The following is an 18,116-nucleotide window of genomic DNA, read 5'->3' as shown; positions in this document are numbered from 1 at the left end:
ACTTGAGGGACGTTGATTGGAAAAAATGCACGTGCGATTATTTTCTTCGCATGCTCGTCAATCCGCAAATCCAGTTGTAAAGAAATGTTATAAACAATCAAAACATGCCTCGGCAATCCAGAATCAAGTCACACGTCATACTACTGCCCCTGTACATCTTAGTATCCGGTATCAGTTGAAGAACCAGCGAAGAACCAGATCTGCAAGGCAATATGGATGATGGATCTCACTACTACTGTCTAAGTGACTGTCTGTCATATGATTTGGGCCTCCGGGGATTCCGCGAATAAGACACAGTGCAAATAGGGATGGTCTCATAGCATGCTCACAGACCGGGATTGCTGCCGAACTGGAAGAGATATGCGATACTGTATAATATGGAATCTCTCCCTGCCTCCCATGAGGGCCATGGATAACAAAATCGTTTATTATAAGTCGTCCTACAGTAATTTGCACTGTGGTTAGAGTGCCATGTGAGTGCCCAAAGCTGAGTTGAGATTCAATCGGGGTGGAAAGTCCGGGGATTGGATCAGACTAAAATGATTGGGGATTAAAAAATGCCGACTGTTGATTTGTTCGTTCGGCATCTGCTGACGATGACGCTGATGCTGGAATTGGCATGTGAAATTCAAGCACAGGCAATAATGTGCGTTGTACACAACCTCAAGTCCATGCGCCACGTCTTGTCCTGTCTTGTGACCTTGTTTGCATCTCCCCTGCATCTGCATTGGTGTTGGATCAGCTGTAACAAAAGCATTTGTCCTGCCTGTTCGACCGAGGCATCTCTCTCGACTGATTATTTACACGACTACATCCAAGTCTTGTCTTCTTATTTCTATCACTTACCTGGTATTCAACTCTGCCTTTCTTAGTATCTACGGGTTATTCCAACTGCCTTCCTTGCCCTCGCCGTGACCGCTGCGGTCCCAAACAGACATACATACCTACTCCGCTACGCTCCGCGCGATAATACCTACCTCTCTTCGCTTCATAGGACCAGACTAGGCAGTCATGTCCAAAACATTCTCCCTCGCCGACGTGGCCTCGCACAATAAACCGGACAACTTGTACATTGTCGTGGATGGGGATGTGTATGATTTGACAAAGTTCCAGGATGAGCATCCAGGTATGTATCCCCCAAAAGACGCCGGGTTATGCCGGTCAGAAAGATGTGTGTGCTGACTGCTGTTTGTCTTGTAGGTGGAAAGAAGAGTAAGTTGATCTGCAAACTCCCATGGAACGCACCGATAACTCCGAGTGCAACGATGCGGAATACCCTTTTGTCTCTCTCCTGTCTAACACCATCCAGTTCTCCAACGCGTCGCCGGCAAAGACGCCTCCAAGCAATTTTGGAAATACCACAACGAGGGCATCCTCAAGAAATACAAGGCCAATTTGCAGGTCGGGTCGTTAGACTCGAAAAAGGCCGAAGCACCACCCACTCCTCCGGCCACGCCTCCGCCAGCAGAGAAGAAACAAAAGGTCGTGCCCCAGGCAGAGTCCGGCACCGTTGCGCCAGCGCCAGGGCCGGCTGCGCAGGAAACAGAATCCGCCGAGGCGCTGGATCCATTTGGATCTCTGATTCCGTTTGCCGACCCAGCATGGTATCAGAGTGTGAGTAGTGGACAATATTGACAAATTTGACGACTCTCTAATTTTGGTCATTCTAGTACCATTCACCCTACTTCAACGAAACGCACGCGGCTCTCCGCGCCGAAGTTCGGGAATGGGTCGAATCAGAAATTGAGCCGTATGTGACGGAATGGGACGAGGGCAAAAAGGTGCCCGACAGCATCTACAAGCAGATGGGCGAACGAGGCTACCTGGCCGGTCTACTGGGGGTCAAATACCCTGCCCATCTGACGCCGAACCGGGTCAAGAGCGTGCCCCCGGAGAAATGGGATTTGTTCCATGAGATGCTCCTGACCGACGAACTGTCCCGAACCGGTTCTGGAGGGCTTGTCTGGAACCTGATCGGTGGATTTGGGATTGGATGCCCGCCGCTCGTCAAGTACGGCAAGAAAGAATTGGTCAATCGCATCCTCCCGGGCATCCTTGCAGGTGACAAGAGAATCTGTCTGGCCATCACGGAACCCGACGCCGGGTCTGACGTGGCCAATCTGACCTGCGAAGCCAAGCTGTCCGAGGACGGCAAGCATTACATTGTCAACGGCGAGAAGAAATGGATCACCAATGGTATTTGGTGCGATTACTTCACGACCGCGGTAAGGACGGGTGGGCCCGGTATGAACGGAGTCAGTCTGTTGTTGATTGAGCGAGGCGAGGGCGTCAGCACCCGCCGCATGGATTGCCAGGGTGTCTGGAGCAGTGGCACCACATACATCACGTTTGAAGATGTCAAGGTGCCTGTGGAGAATGTGCTGGGCAAGCCGAACAAGGGGTTTCAAGGTAAGCGGCCGAGAACGAGAAATGTCGGATTTTATTTCGTTTCGTGGGCTAACTTTTGTTCTCGTTAGTTATCATGACCAACTTCAACCACGAACGTATTGGTATCATCATCCAATGTCTGCGGTTTTCCCGCGTGTGCTTTGAAGAATCGGTCAAGTATGCATCCAAACGCAAGACGTTTGGCCAAAAGTTGATCAACCACCCGGTCATCCGGATGAAGTTGGCACATATGGCCCGCCAAATCGAAGCCAGCTACAACTGGCTGGAGAACATTGTCTATCAGTGTCAGAAGATGGGCGAGACCGAAGCCATGTTGAGGCTCGGTGGTGCCATTGCCGGTCTCAAGGCCCAGGCCACCACCACGTTTGAGTTCTGCACCAAGGAGGCCGCCCAAATCTTTGGTGGTCTGGCTTACTCCCGCGGCGGCCAGGGCGGTAAGGTCGAGCGGCTGTACCGCGATACTCTGGCGTACAAGATCCCCGGTGGCAGCGAGGAGATCATGTTGGACCTGAGTATTCGGCAGAGTCTGAAGGTGCACAAGGCGCTGGGGATGAAGTTGTAGAAGAGTGAGCAATCTCAAATGTATACCTACCTATATACACCGTCCACGATCCTATAGGGACAACTTCAATTGGAGTATGCCACTGTATATCACCAAAAAACATGTTGACATAACTACCTAGGTACAATGTAACGGGAGATGTTGACGACTGCACACTCCTTTATGTCCGATAGCAACACAAGGCTTGCGAATTCTACAGTGTATCGGCACCTTCTTAGCCCAGCATGTCTTCTAGAGTATGTCGTCGACGGTGGAGGTTCAGGTGATCGGGGCGTAGGACACAGGACTATAAATAGTGTTCATGCTACTTGTTCATTACGGCGGATCATGCAGGTCCCGAAAACGTCACCGATCTGGACAGAGATTTTCGTCTTCGTCGGTTCGATTTCCAGTTCCTTACCGACCAAGGCAGTGCTCAACACCACGCTGGCCGGCTGAATCAAACCTTGCCAAATCCATGTCCTTCTGCAACCATCTCATGCGTCCCTGCAGTAGATTCACCATGCGTTCAGCATCCATTCGCTAGCCATGCTCAACCGGCAGCCCCGGTCCTGGCATCGCCGTGCCATGGTCCGCCTATCCCAGGAACCGGCGGCGCTTACACACCTTGCGATTCGTCGCTGGTCTCAGACAGCAGCTGGCTGTACTCGTCATGGCCGAATGAAACCTCATTTTTCCACTCCATTCCCCAGTTCTGTCCAGGCCGTTTCTCTGCCCTTGACGTCGCGGCCTCTCCACCATGCGAACTCAACCGAACCCTGGCTTACGTCGCTCGATCTTTGCACGCCACCCTCCGAGTCTGCGAACAGAGGCAGGGCTCTTTTTTTCTCGTTGGCAATGACCGGTTAAATATCTACCCTAGTGTTCCTGAGAGTGCTTCCTCCACTATTCTTCTTGTTCTCAAACAATCGTTTGTGCTTTGTATTAGTATATACTCTGTATTCTTCTTGGATCTCTTCGGTGTTCGCACTCGCTACTGACATTGAAACTGATATCCATTGCGACCTACTCCCACCATGCGTGTCGCCCAAGTCCTTGCCTTCGCGGCTGCCCTTCCCTCCGCCCTCGCTGCCTATAAAGGCTTCAACTATGGATCCACCGGCCGGGACCAGGCGGCTTTCGAAGGCGAATTCAACTCGGCAAAGAACCTCGCTGGCTCAAGCTTCACCTCCGCCCGCCTGTACACCATGATCCAAGATGGCACCACCAACACCCCGATTTCGGCCATCCCCGCCGCCATCAACACAGGCACGACGTTGCTGCTCGGTCTGTGGGCCTCGGGAGGTGATGCTCAGTTTGCGAACGAACTGACCGCTCTTAAAAGTGCCATTTCTCAATATGGGAGCGCTTTCACCGACTTGATTGCCGGAATTAGTGTTGGATCGGAAGACATTTACCGCATCACACCTATCGGCATCTCAAACAACGCAGGAGTCGGTGTTGGCCCAGATGTCATCATCAACTACATCAACCAGGTTCGCTCGGCCATTGCGGGGACTTCTGCCGACGGCAAGCCTGTGGGTCATGTCGACACCTACAATGTGTGGACCAACTCCAGCCAGAACGCCTTGATTGCCGCCTCCGACTTCTTGGGCGTCGACGCATATCCGTACTATGAGACGACCAAGGAAAACAGCATCAGCAACGCCAACGCCACTTTCTGGGACGACTATGAGGCTGCAGTGGGTGTGAGCCAGGGCAAGCCGGTATGGATCACCGAAACCGGTTGGCCCGTCTCCGGTCCTACCTCGAACGAGGCGGTTGCCTCAGTCGACAATGCCCGGACTTACTATGAGGACGTTGCTTGCCATGCTTTTGCCAACGACATCAATACCTGGTGGTACATTCTTCAGGACACTGGTGCCGACCCTAGCTTTGGGGTCGTTGGAGCCGGTACTCCTCCTCCCACCACTCCGTTGTACAGCTTGAGCTGCTAAGCGGTGCGGTGCATTGTATTTTTACTCGCATCAGACGGTGGTAATTTATGCATGATAAACGAACGAAGCAAAATCGGGATATGATATGGGAACGACATATTAGATTGGGTACCACCAAACTAGACAGTAATGAAATTATAATCACATCGGAACAGATGAAATGGGGTATTATTGTACGCTCACTCGCAGTCTTTGGAGGCTTGCTACTCCGCAAGAATGTCAGCGAGCACTGACCCGAATCGTCCTCTTCTCCAGGATTAGGTGTCCATTATTATCCTGCTGATTTGCGCAGTACTCAACCCCCGATTGGCGAATGCTGCGAATTCCGCACGTGACCAGAAAGTGTCCACTAACCGCATCGGGAAATGTCAACATAAACAAGTCGAGGCTCGTTCACTGCAGACCAAGTCACGGTGTGTTGTTGTTTGCTTTGCTCTTTATCTTACCACAACTCTTACCTCATTTGCCTCGTCTGATGAGCGGATACTAACAACAGGCAAATAAACATTCTCGGTCTTTGTTCCCAGCGACGACGCGACTTCGATCATCGCCAACGCTGTCTGCAGCGAGATGCATTGATGACCCAAACGGAACACCGACTGCGCTTCTACTGAGTAGTAGACATTGACGAGCGATTGCGCGCTGCCGACACCCCTTACCTTACACCTCGACCGACAACAAAGACCTTGCACCATCTGTGCTAAGCTTACTGTCTTCTGAAGCACCTTACCCTACATTCCCACGTCCACTCCAGTTTCACTGCTGTGGTTCACCGCGCCATGGCACCAAGAAGAGCGGCGGCTAGTCCAGCGAAGCCGCGCCGTGTTACACGCGCCCGCGCAGCTGATGCCGAAACCACGATGGCTGTCGAGGAGCCTCCGAAACGCAAGACTTCCGCGGCTGCGGCCCGAAACACCACTGCCGCATCACGAGCGAAAACCAGTCGGACGACGAGCGCAACTGAAGCAGCGGCGACTACCACATCTCGAACTAGAACAACCCGATCTGCACCAACCACTACCACATCAGCCATGCCTACAACAACTCGCACTAAATCACTAGAGGCAAAATCGCGTGTGACGAAGAAGACAGAGTCAAAGCCGTCCAGAGCCACGAGAGGAACTAAGTCTACCGCCAGAATCTCCAATGTTGCTGCCGCATTGGAAACCATCGAGAGCGGGGATGAAGAGGATGAGATTGCCTTGACCACCGTGTCCGAGCCGGCGACCAAGACGGCCAGGTCGACACGTACCACGGGCAAGGCTTCGACATCTGCTTTGGCCGCAGCCCCACGACGGAGAATCAAGATCACGCCGCTGGACAGCACGACCACCGAATCTACTGCCGCACCAGCAGCAGAACCAGAAGCTAAGCCAGAAAAGAAGACTTCGACAAAAGCAAAGACAGATAAGACTGCTGCCTCGAAGCCTCCTACAACTCGTAGAAAGCGAGATGCCGCAGCCGCTCAACTGGAAGATGAGGGGGGCGAAGTGGTGACTGAGCAAGAACCCAAGCCACGTGGCCGAGGACGAGGGAGGACAGTGGCTGCACCCGCAGAGAATCAACCTGCTGCCGCCAAAGCTTCGACTGCAGGAGCAAAGCCGCGAGGTCGGCCGAGAAAGGAGCCAGCAGTTGCTGAACCACCGCAAGAGTCCAAACCGGCTGTTGCAGTTAGACAGACTCGGGCTAGAGCAGGGTCCAACAACTCATCAGTTCCGGCTGACCCCCCTGTGCAAGTGGTTGTCCCTCCTAAGAAGAAGGTCACTTTCCAAGACCCTCCCAGTTCTGAGGATGAAAAGGAAAACAAGCATCCTGCGACTCTAGCCAAATCAAAAACAGTCAAGAAGGCATCGGCCACGGCGAAGAAGACCGAAACGGCCACTAAGGGAATGCGTGCAAAGCCAATCCGCAACCCTGCAGCCAGCAAGACCACCAGAACCGCACGAGGCGCGGCGGCAAAAGCATCTACCCAAGTGGAACAGAAAGAGTCATCAAAGGTTCTACCACGGGTTTTGACCCCGAAGAAGATCACGCAGGTTGCAAAAGCTCAGCCAATGGACAGCGAGGATGAAGAGGATGAGCTTGCGGGAGAAAAGACTCCTGTTCGCGACCTCAGTCTTTCTCCAAGACGAGGTATCATTCCCTCTATGCCTCGCTCTGCATCGCCGGTCAAGAAACTGGACTTCACACCCGCCTTGAACGCAACATCTCCCGAGAAGCCAAGTGGTTCTCCAGGTGTGGGCATCATTAGCCCGCCTCGGCGTATGCCGGCCTCGCCATTGAAGGACTCTCTGAAAGAATCACCACGACGAGCACCTGAAGGCATTACCGTCTTCCGAGCACAGATTCAAGACAACAACAACCCTGGGTCTGTCAATCTGCATCCTTCCAGCAATCAGGCTATGCTTCAGCAATCTCCCAAGCGAGGATTGGCGGATAAGATCATATTCCCTCCATCTGCGGCCAAGTCTCACAACTCTCCTTCCAAGCGCGCTTTGCTGTCTTCACCGGCTCGTCGTCTGTTTTCGCCCTTGAAGCAGAAAACTCCTGCTCGGGCGTCTCCTTCGCCGAAGAAGAAGTCACCCCAGCAGGACGAAAGCCCTAGCTGTGGCGGCAAGTCCAAGAGCCCTGGCGATGTCGATCTCGTCATGTCTTCTCATTTCCGTTCTTCTGTTTCGCCTCAACGGTTGGCTAGAATCTACCGATTGAGTGACGATGAACTGGCTCAGGAGGCAAATCAGGATATCGACTTTGATCGGTCTGTTTTGAGTGTCCGAAGTCCGTTGAAGGTGGATAAGTCTGAGCCCCGGGTGGCCGGAGCGCTTCAAACATTCGATTTGGGCCTGCCGGTTGAGCATGGTCATGTCGAACAAGACCATGGACTAGCATTTGCTGAATCCTCGGACGTTGAAGATGGCGAATCCAGTGTTCCAAATGAACTGAAGGTCTCTGAGCAGGAGGAAGCGTCTGCTGCGGGAGCACCGGACCACCCAGCCGACCCCGACCATGACAACGACGAGACTATCGTGGATCCTACAGTTGAGGAGGGGGATGACGATGATGAAGAGACCGTGGAAGCGGCCCAAGAAGCTCCCAGTCCTGCATCCGTTTCCGAGTCAAGTCACGAACAGCCGACTTCAACGCGCTCATTCAAGCGACCTCGCCTGTCGAATGCTCTGTTCACCCGAATCAGAGACAACAACGAGGATTCGGGAGATGAATTGGCCGCAGATCAGACGCCAGCCAACAGACTGCTGAAACCGAACTTTCGACCAAGTCTGACTGGCGCAAACATTCGATCCCGTTTGTCGGCCGGCATAACACCATCACCTGGCTTCACTCCACTTGTAGAGCAAGTCCGAGGATGGCACGCCGCCAGTCCAGAGAAGAGAGTTTTGGACCAGGAGTCAAAGTCGTTCTCACCTTTGGCCCGGATGCATGTCGAAGGCTCGATCGAGGTCAACAGACAGGGTACGCCAGTGCGACAAGCGCAGAAACGCAAGTCTTTGGCGAGCAGGTTGTCTTTTGCCCCTTCAATGGTCGGCAGTCCTGCACAACCCGAGTTCTTTGCAGAAAGCATGGAAGCCAAGGCATTTGAAGAACAGTCCGAGAGTCGGGATGTGCCGGTTGACGGCCATGATGAGGAGGACCTTCACGATCTTGTCCAACAGGACGCTTTGGGTCCTTCTGCGGGGATTGCTGGTGACAATGTTCAGGATCATAATGATCTTGACGATGAGGGCCAGGACGGTTCTGGTTCTGAATCAGTTGAACAACGCGAACCGGGCGACTTGACGACGGACTTGATCAATTTCACAAAGGCGTCGGATACTGCCATGGTGGATTTCCAGGCGTTGGCGGACGAGGCGGAGAATCTCGCAGGTCAAGATCAAGACGGGGAAGACGAAGGTCAGGAAGCGAGTAATGTTCTACAAGAATCTGGCTCGGGTCCATCGCTTGAGAGGGTTGATGAGGAGGAAGACCAATCAGTCTTGTCCACTTCTTCCGACATGTATGACGATGAGAATCTGGCTCCGGTCCCTGGCTCTGCTGCAGAGGTTGTTGATCAGCCTGATGTCGGGTCTGATTCTGCTCAAGTCCTAGTCGACATGAGTACTCATGAGACTACCGAAGGTCAGCCTGAAGGAGATCAGGTTGATGACCGGCAACCTGACGAAGTTCCTACGACTGAAGTCCATACCTCTCCGTCCACAATGGCACTTACCTCGGTCGAGGCTCCCGCAGAGATGGATTTCAACGTCACACCCATCAGACCCGATCCCAGCCTTCCACGATACGTTCATACTGTGTCGAAAGTTCCATTGCGTCCTGAAGGACAACTACCTTCGGTTTTGTCACCGCTCAAAGCTATGCGGAAGAGACCGAGATCGATGTCTTCGTCCAACTCGCTGGCAACAGCCGGTGTGACCTTCCTCGGCAACAAGAGACGCAGTCTGGGAGATGGTTCAGGTCTTGATATCATGTCCACTGCCGATGCTAGTCAGCATCTGGGGATTCCCAGCTCGGATCCCGCGGTGCCCACTTCATCGCCTCAGAGACGAATTCGCAGTGCGGCACCCAGTCCGGCCCACTCGCTTGCCAGCCACTTGACTACTCCTGGCCAAATGAGCTTTACGGTGGAAGACTTTGGAGATAGCACCCTTGATGGGATCGAGTTGCCGAGTGATGAGTTGTCTGGTGATGAAGTCGACATGGACGAGTCCAGATCTGTGGTTGAAGTGGGTCATACAATGGCCGAAGAAGATGTCGACGAAGACAGTATGATGACTATCGGCTCTGCTATGTTCAAGACGCCTACCGTCCCGACGCAGAGACGTAGCCTTGTCGGTGCCGTGTCATCTACTGCCAAATCTGTCCGAACTGCAACTCCTCGATCCACGAGAAGCATCAAGTCCAACGTGGCGGCCACACCACGTCAAGCCATGACTGCGAAATCTAGTGGAACTGCTACTGCTACTGCTAGTGCTACACCCCATTACGCCATGAGCACAGTGTCGAGCAAGCGGCGCAGTCTCGCCACTTCTGTCAATCTTACCCCATCTAGAAGAATGACGGCTTCCGGAGCAGCAGCAGCAGCTAGAACTCCAGCTACTGTGGGCAGCACCAGTAATGCAGCAAAGACGCCCACAACAACTAATACTCTGCTGAAGAGCAAATCTGCAGCAGCATCAGCGGCAAAGACAAGCCAAACCCACGACCGAGCACCATTGAATACAGTGGGAAACATTCTGAATGGCGCAGTTGTGCATTATGACATCCATACCACTGAAGGACAAGATGCATCAGGTGTCTTTGTCGAACTGTTGACTGCCATGGGAGCCCGATGTGTCAAGGAGTGGAAATGGAACCCTAGATCTACAGCCAGAGCCAGTATGCCTGCTTTGGGTTCGGCTGCTGGGCATGACTCGGGACTGTTGTCGAATCCTGGCGTCACACATGTCGTGTACAAGGACGGAGGCAAGCGAACACTGGAAAAAGTTCGCTCAGCCAATGGCTCCGTGCTCTGTGTTGGTGTCGGTTGGGTTCTGGACTGTTACCGTGAGGGCAAATGGCTCGATGAAGCGGCGTATGCGGTCGACTCGAGTGTTTTGCCCCGTGGGGGGTCGAGACGGCGTAAGTCGATGGAACCGAGGATGTTGCAGCAGCTTCAGGACCATGAAAAAGCATATGGGACACAGCAGGCAAATGGGAAAAGACACAACAGACGGGTCACATTGGCTGATCTTGCTCACCTACCACATGGTTCATCATCGGTGAAGTCGAAATTGACAGAGGCCATGAAGATGGATCTGATTAATACCCCTGTGAGAGGGATGGAAGAGCAGCAGCAGAGGCCAGTGCCAGAACCAGAACATGCACAGGTCGATGCCGATGGCCAGCAGTCTTTTTTGAATGAGGATGGCCATGTGTTTGGCGTCGTCAATGCCGAAGCTGAAAGTTCGTCTGTGAATGAAGACTCTGAGATGTTGGACTATGACGTTGTTGAAGTTGGAGAAACCAGCTTTGGTGCCTCTGTCTCTGTCTCGACCGCCGATGACGACTACGACGATGGAACTTTTGGTCAAAACGGCGGTTACGGTACCCCTACTGCTACTGCTACTGCCACGATGGCAACAATCGGCGGAGAAACTCGAAATGTCAACTTGATCACTGTTGATGGGTTCGGCTCGTTTGAGCAGCAGCGAGACCAAAACGAAAACGAAGACGACGAAGAGGTTGGAGGGAGTAGTATACTGCTCAATACGGCATATACCCCTCTCCCTCTATCGCGAACCACGACCAAGAGAAACATTTCGACTCCCGAGTCGGCTTGTCTAAATGTTGACTATGATCCAAGAACGGCAGCGACTCCGATAACGCCGTATTTTGCTGCCAAATGCAACATTAAAGAACAAGATGTGCCGCAGACCGCGCCGGCGAAACAGATGAATAAAGGACTTTTTGAGAATGATGACGACAACAACGATGGTGAAGAGGATGATGGGAATGGGAGGAATCAGAAGTTTCAGGTGAAATCGAGATCGAAGAATGGTGATGCTAAGGCTGACGGGGGACTGGGGGGTAACGGTCCTTCAAGAAGAAAGACCTTGGCTGGAGCGAATTTGAGACGATTACCTAGGGGTTCTGTTGGACTTGGGTTCAAGCCTGTCGTTGCGAGTCCGTTGAGAAAGGACTAGGAGTCGACTTGGAGTGATTGATCATGCTCCTCTTGGGTTCTGCAAATTCTGCTTTTGGGAGGGTCACTGCTATGTTTTGTTCTGCAGTGCATGGTTGATTGAGTACTCAAGTGACTTCATTGAATGACTTGAGTGAATGACTTGTACGGGTGAGGTTACTTTTGGATGGAGTTTTGGTACCTATGCAGTTTCTAGCAATTCTAATTTTTGTTCTGTGATCTTATCTTCTCATTTCGGTTTATTTGATTCGATTGATTTGTAAGTGGTTGATTCACATGTTGATTGATTCGATATATTCATGATTGATTACAGTCTCCTTTCCTTGATTACAACTTCAACCCCAAGTTGACATGGACAGACTTTGTCTGCGTATACGCAGCCAGACCGGCCTCACCCAACTCACGGCCAATGCCGCTCTGCTTGACACCACCAAAAGGAACACGGAAGTCCGAGTCATTCGAGCTGTTGATCCAGACCATGCCGGCCTCGATGCGGGCGGCGACACGATGGGCGCGCTCGATATCAGTGGTAAACACGGCACTGCCCAGACCATAGGTAGTGTCGTTTGCCATGCGAATAGCATCCTCCTCAGTCTTGAACGAAGCCACTACGACAAAAGGACCAAAGATCTCCTCGCGGTAGATCTTCATGTTATCTTTGACGTTTGTAAAGACGGTAGGTTCGATGAAAAAGCCTTTACCGCCGCCGACATTCTTGTAGGGCACACCGCCGGACGCGAGTGTGGCTCCTTCTTCCTTGCCGCTTTCAATATAACTCAACACACGCTCGTATTGGGCCTTTGTGACTTGCGGTCCTTGGAACGTGTCGTCTGAAAACGGGTCGCCGACTTTTGAAGTCTCGCGGACGACTTTTTTGAACAGTTCGACAAATTTGTCGTAGATTCCCTCTTGCACAATGACGCGCGAGGTGGCCGTGCAGATTTGGCCTTGGTTCGACATGATGCCGATATGGGCCCATTTGGCGGCCTGCTCGAGGTCGGCGTCGTCGAAAACCAACAATGGGGATTTGCCTCCGGTCTCGAGCGTGATGTTCTTCATGTTGACGGCGGCCGCTTTCATGATGTGTTTGCCCGTGATGGTGCTGCCCGTGAAAGCGATCTTGTCCACGTCCAAATGCGTGGCTAAGGCCTGGCCGGCTTCCCGACCGTAGCCATTCACAATGTTGACCACGCCCGGAGGAAACACCTCGGGAATCAATTTGGCCAAGTACAAAATGGACAGAGGGGTCTGTTCGGCCGGTTTCAGGACCACCGTGTTGCCGCATGCAAGAGCTGGTCCTAGTTTCCATGCCGCCATGGCAAGCGGGTAGTTCCAGGGGATGATCTGCGCACATACCCCGATGGGTTGTTTGAGAGTATATGCGAATTTCTGCGGGTTGGTCGGGATGGTTTCGCCGTGGATCTTGTCGGCCCATCCGGCGTAGTAGCGGATTGTGCCGACCACTTCGCCCAAGTCTTCGTTGAGGGCTACGCTGTACGGTTTGCCGTTGTCCCATGTCTCGAGAGTGGCTAGGGTTTCCTTGTTGGCTTCCAGCAGATCCGCAAACTTGTACATCAGCGCTCCTCGGTCTGTAGCCGGCAGATCGCGCCATGATGGATCGTTGAATGCCGCTCGAGCCGCTTTAACGGCTTTGTCAATGTCGTCTGCGGAGGCTGCTTCGACGGAGCAGATTTCCGACTCGTCTCTGACAGCCAATAATGTTAATCATGTTTATGATGTTGAAAGATGTCTTTTTCTTTTGTTTTGGTTGATGAAGAATTTGTTGGCCACTTACGAGGGATTGATGCTGGTGATTTTCTCTCCCGAGCTGGACTTGACAAACTCGTTGTTGATGAAGAGTCCAGTTGGCAGAGTGATCTTCCTGCCGTTGGGAGCGGTGAGATCGACCTTGAGGTCTGCCATTGTCGAAGAAGCCCGTGGGTATGTGGTGGTAAAGAGTCGGAAAGGAGTTGTGGTAATGGAAAAACAACTGGTCTTCAAAGGCTTGGAAGCACACGATCTGACCAGCAAAGAGAACATGTATTGAAAATAAAGGACTTGAAGAAAGAATTTCCAGCCAAGCAGGGGATCAATATACTAATCGAGGAGACACCCCGGCCAGAACAATATACAGTAGTAGTGAGAGGGGTTGATTTCTTGCAGGTAATGGATACCAAGGTTTCGTGGCTGGATGGGACTTGATTTCCCCTTTCGACTTAACAACTGGGGCGGTGATAAGCGATGATATGTTCGGGGTGGACAGTAGGAGGTGTAGTTGGGTAGAACCAGGGTCTTGACGAGCTCGACGATGGGTCGGCCAGGTCCGTCAGGGCGAGTAATGCAACCTCACAGGCAGTTGTAGTGTAGTGGTAGAGGTGTGCTACTGGTAGAGACTAAAACTGCACAGGTGTAAGCTGTGGTGGAGGGGTAGATTGTTCCCCGAAGAGGTGCACGAAGAGGGTTCACTTTTATTAGTCATCAAGCCCTGAGTGGTTGAAATCTCAGTGTCTTGAGTCACGGAAGAAGTTGTCAGTGTCAGTAGCGGGGGTTTTACACGTGCTAGTCCAGCAGAGGCTAGTGAGGGGCAGTGTTGCTGGAGTGTTCAGCAACAAAACAATCAACGTGCAGCTTTTCTTATCGATAACAGCCCCTGGCTACGCCTCCCTATTTGGGTTAATGACCTGGTGCAGGAGCCTGAGTGGCTCGACAAACGTTCTCCATCCGCAGGCACCACTCCTAAGCTACAATAACAACAATTTATAGTGGATATGAGTTCGGTTGGGAACGGTAAAATTGTTATCATGCTCTTGCGATGGCCACAGGTTGCCAACTGAGAAACAAACGACCCGAAGAGGAGGGCAGAGGCATATCGAGAGCTTGAGAAACGTTGATAATTCAGGAAAGTCAAGACATGATGTGGCTTTCGAGACCGGCCGGATAGACTCTGTTTAGACCTGGGGTTTCCGGCAAGCAAGAATATAAAGGAAAAATAGCCGAATCAAGCACAGATGAAGGCATATTCACCGGTGTAAAGCTACCTAGCAAAAGCCTCAGATTCTGGACGGTCCGTAGGTAGCCGTCTTCGAGCTGCGCCCGAGCGTGGTAACCATTATCCGTAACCCTCGCAAATGCTGCTGACTTCTCGTCCTATACATCTCGCAAATTGAGGCCTCACTGCAGCCCTCATTCTCGATGCCTCGCAGCCATAACAGCTTTCGACTGCGATCTCGTTGCTCCTCCCTTTCGCCGTGTCGGAAACGGCGTTTATTGTTGCCCTAATCACAGATGTTCCGGTATGTGCTGTTAATAGAGCCATCCTCGGCCCCCAAACCACTCAAGAAGCGTCTTGAGATACAGGCACTGACTGCTGAAGGTGTTCTGCCTCGTCCGCCTCGTCTGCGCCATCAAGAGCGGTGCCATTGACCTTGCCGGCCCCAACCTGATCAAGTTCGACTTCGTCAGCCCCATCTTCGTCATCCTCAACTTCGCTATCATTGTTGCCTGAGACCGATTTCGCCGCATCAGTGTCCAAGTCCGCATCCACATCTGCTACCGTTTCCTCGCCCTCTCCATCAACATCGGACTCGTAGCCGTCTTTACCAGCTTCTTGACCGAGCGTTAAAGGTTCCCCAGCCAGTTGAAGAATGAATTCCCACTCTGCGGGTTTCACCGAAGAAACACTCAGCCGACTCTGTCTGAGCATCTGCATGTCTTTCAACGCCCCACTAGGCTCGGAGAAAGACTTGAGCTCCTTCAGAGTGACCAACTTGTCGAACTTTCGCACAAACTCGACGTGCACGACATCCCATTTTGGCTTGGCCCGATCAGACTTGGGATCGTAGTAAGGGTGGTTCGGATCGAAGGCAGACTCATCGACGCTGTGTTCTTGCACGATACGCATGACTCCAGCAATGCCGGGAACATCACAGTTCGAATGGTAGAAGAATGCAAGATCGCCCTTTCGCATGGCTCGCATGTTGTTGCGAGCGGCTGCGTTGCGGACACCTAAAGCTGGTAATTAGCCAAAATCTCGATAGGCGACATGGAACAACTCCTACCATCCCAGGCTTCTGGTTCAGTCTTGGCCATCAGATCGTCGATAGAAAACTTGACATCATGACCCTTTTCCATACGGGAGTTTGGTTCGGCCTTCATGAGCCAGTACTGAATGTCAGAATCCTTAGTTTCGACACCCCCGTCCTGCTCTGGAACATCAACCTCGATATCGGAGTGGGCAGAGTCCTCTTCAGCGACAGGCTCAGCTTCGGCCTTGAGCTTGCGGGGCCTACCACGTTTTCTCACGGACGCTGCGTTTGGAGCTTTTTCAGTGACAGACTCAGCTTTCGCGGCGACCTTGCGAGGTCTGCCACGGTTTTTAGGTGGCTCGTCTGTGGATTTCACGGTCACAGGCTCAGATTCGAACGTGACCTTGCGGGGTCGGCCACGTTTCTTAGGTGTCGCGTCAGTTGCTGTCTCTGCGACAGGCTCAGGTGCGGCCTGGACTTTGCGGGGTCTGCCACGTCCACGTTTTGCCGGTGTTGCTGTGGGAGTATCTGCGTCTGCTCCATTTACCGAAGAGACCGACACTGAGTATGGACCGTCAGCATTGTCAAAGATAAGTCGCGCCGCCTTTGATGCGGTGATCATTTTGGCTCAGAGTAACAAACTTACCAGCCCGCTTTCGCTTTCGTCCGACGACATTCTGAGTGGCTGCAACAGGAGATTTGTGTATAGCAGCACGGGCAATAGGACTGGCACCAGACGGGCGACCGCGTTTGCCAGTTGTACTGGGCCGATGGTGGTTGATGAAGTCATATCTTGGTTCACTGACAGAATTTCGCTTGGGACGACCCGCTGGGGATAAGACCACACTTGAGGTATCAGGATCGGTGGTCTTTGTGCCCTTTGCCGATGCAGCCTTACGTTTCTTCGGCGGCATGATGGTCAGAGTCGAGAAACAGGAGATACAAGGGCGAGTAGTGTAAAGTCGAGTAGTTGCTTCGTAGGGTTTCAAACTAAGAGGTGACTTGAATCGTCCAAGGCTCTGTCAAGGTATAGTTAAGATGTTTGTAACTGTGCCTTATCAAAAGGCAGTACCACTTTGTTAATGGTCGACGCGTCGCGTATTAAACTTCATTTCAAGGTCGCGGTGAGCCGCGATCCAGAAACCGACCTCGGGAGATTATTAAAGTCTTGGCGTACTAGTATTATACTAGTATCGAAAAGCTGTCGCTTTACCTTCTACCATAGGTACCGGGTACTCCCACTAACTCAGTTAAGCAATATACTAGAATAACTGCCATGAAATCCGAAAGCTATCTACTGACCACAGATACCTAGGTACCCTCCGAGTCTTTACCCTTCACTAAGGTACATCGTTGACCTGCATCATAATGTCGGGTCCTCGTTCCCAAGTCAGTATCAAGTCAAAGCACGCCTCACTGTAGGCAAGCAGTTCGACCAGACTCAGCGTATAACTATATGCGCCCTATCGAGGAGCGCTACCTGCTACATGCATCAAAGCCAAGGTACCAGGTACCAGGTAGGTACACAGCCTTAACAGCAGCACTGTACCTTGCTTTGCATACCTCAACGAGTCACACAAGTTGTACACAGATCTCCGAAGATCCCAGGCTGCAGGTTACACAACATACAAAGTTCAAGCCGAGCAACATACCTTGCAGCAACAGGTATCACTGCCTTACTGTTAGCCGTGCTTACTGGACAACCCCATACTTGGATCCGAAACCATGGTTCAGGGAACTCGCACCTACCTAGGTACCTACATACCTACTTACAGACCTTACTAATTACTTGTAGGTTGGCACCAACTAGGTACAAGACCAGCAGTGGTGGTGGTACACTCCGGTGCATCATATACCGTTACGATGCTGATCTGCTTAGTAGTAGCACTACACTTATACCAACCTTGAGAGGGCAGGCGTCCGAGCCATGATACAAACCCTTGAGGCCGCGATCTCGGCGACCAGTGTTGCGTTGCCATGCGCTGCGATGAGTTGGTATCTACGTACCGGGGACCATCAAAGCCACACGATGGGGTCTAAGGAGCCACGCAGAGCAGTGCAGCGCCATGTGGCCTCGTATTTTGACTACCTGGTAAATTATTGTCATCATCTCGTCACCCTTTTTGCAATGTTGTCAACCCCACTCTCGCAGCCCAGCGGGACGGCTGGAGATACCCTCGTACCAGCACGCCAAGTGCGCAATTAGTGCCGTCACCGCCATCTCTACCACCCGCCACCACCATTATTGCAGTAACTACTACTGCAGTATATATCCGACAAGATACCTAGGTAAAGATATCGTTCTGCAGCGTGGGGGACTCGCGTTTCAGGGATCTTCTTATGCATCTATAGACTAACCACTCACCACATCCATCCCCAGCACGAGCATAAGATTGCCACATGATAGAGATAAGATATCCCATCCCATCCCGCTCAGGGGAGATCTAAAAACAAATACCCCTCCCTGAAACCTTACTGTCAAGAAG

The 18,116-nt window shown here is 52.2% G+C and overlaps 5 protein-coding genes across 5 annotated transcripts; 3 read left to right on the top strand and 2 right to left on the bottom strand.

Annotated features, from left to right (window-relative positions):
• Positions 1-1,011: 1,011 nt before the first annotated feature.
• Positions 1,012-2,971, top strand: HMPREF1120_00548 (acyl-CoA dehydrogenase; the record flags this gene model as incomplete). Its single annotated transcript, XM_009154547.1, has 5 exons — positions 1,012-1,126; positions 1,201-1,212; positions 1,310-1,614; positions 1,671-2,409; positions 2,478-2,971. The coding sequence occupies 5 exons, from the start codon at positions 1,012-1,014 to the stop codon at positions 2,969-2,971; spliced, it is 1,665 nt and encodes a 554-aa protein (XP_009152795.1).
• Positions 2,972-3,987: 1,016 nt separating this feature from the next.
• On the top strand, positions 3,988-4,908 carry HMPREF1120_00547 (GPI-anchored cell wall beta-1,3-endoglucanase EglC; the record flags this gene model as incomplete). The annotated part of the gene is made up of 1 exon (XM_009154546.1): positions 3,988-4,908. One exon carries the CDS (start codon positions 3,988-3,990, stop codon positions 4,906-4,908), a length of 921 nt encoding a protein of 306 aa, XP_009152794.1.
• A 421-nt stretch (positions 4,909-5,329) lies between these two features.
• HMPREF1120_00546 (uncharacterized protein) lies at positions 5,330-11,824 on the top strand. The gene has a single exon (XM_009154545.1). It carries the CDS (start codon positions 5,688-5,690, stop codon positions 11,604-11,606), a length of 5,919 nt encoding a protein of 1,972 aa, XP_009152793.1. The 5' UTR covers positions 5,330-5,687; the 3' UTR covers positions 11,607-11,824.
• Positions 11,825-11,932: 108 nt separating this feature from the next.
• Positions 11,933-13,528, bottom strand: HMPREF1120_00545 (aldehyde dehydrogenase (NAD+); the record flags this gene model as incomplete). Its single annotated transcript, XM_009154544.1, has 2 exons — positions 11,933-13,310; positions 13,401-13,528. The coding sequence occupies 2 exons, from the start codon at positions 13,526-13,528 to the stop codon at positions 11,933-11,935; spliced, it is 1,506 nt and encodes a 501-aa protein (XP_009152792.1).
• A 1,411-nt stretch (positions 13,529-14,939) lies between these two features.
• HMPREF1120_00544 (uncharacterized protein) lies at positions 14,940-16,544 on the bottom strand (the record flags this gene model as incomplete). The annotated part of the gene is made up of 3 exons (XM_009154543.1): positions 14,940-15,610; positions 15,664-16,191; positions 16,277-16,544. 3 exons carry the CDS (start codon positions 16,542-16,544, stop codon positions 14,940-14,942), a joined length of 1,467 nt encoding a protein of 488 aa, XP_009152791.1.
• Between the last annotated feature and the right edge of the window lie 1,572 nt (positions 16,545-18,116).

Source organism: Exophiala dermatitidis, assembly GCF_000230625.1.
Source record: "Exophiala dermatitidis NIH/UT8656 unplaced genomic scaffold supercont1.1, whole genome shotgun sequence".
Lineage (NCBI taxonomy): Eukaryota > Fungi > Ascomycota > Eurotiomycetes > Chaetothyriales > Herpotrichiellaceae > Exophiala > Exophiala dermatitidis.
The sequence above is the reverse complement of the archived record's forward strand: the minus strand, read 5'-3'. Positions and strand labels throughout refer to the sequence as shown.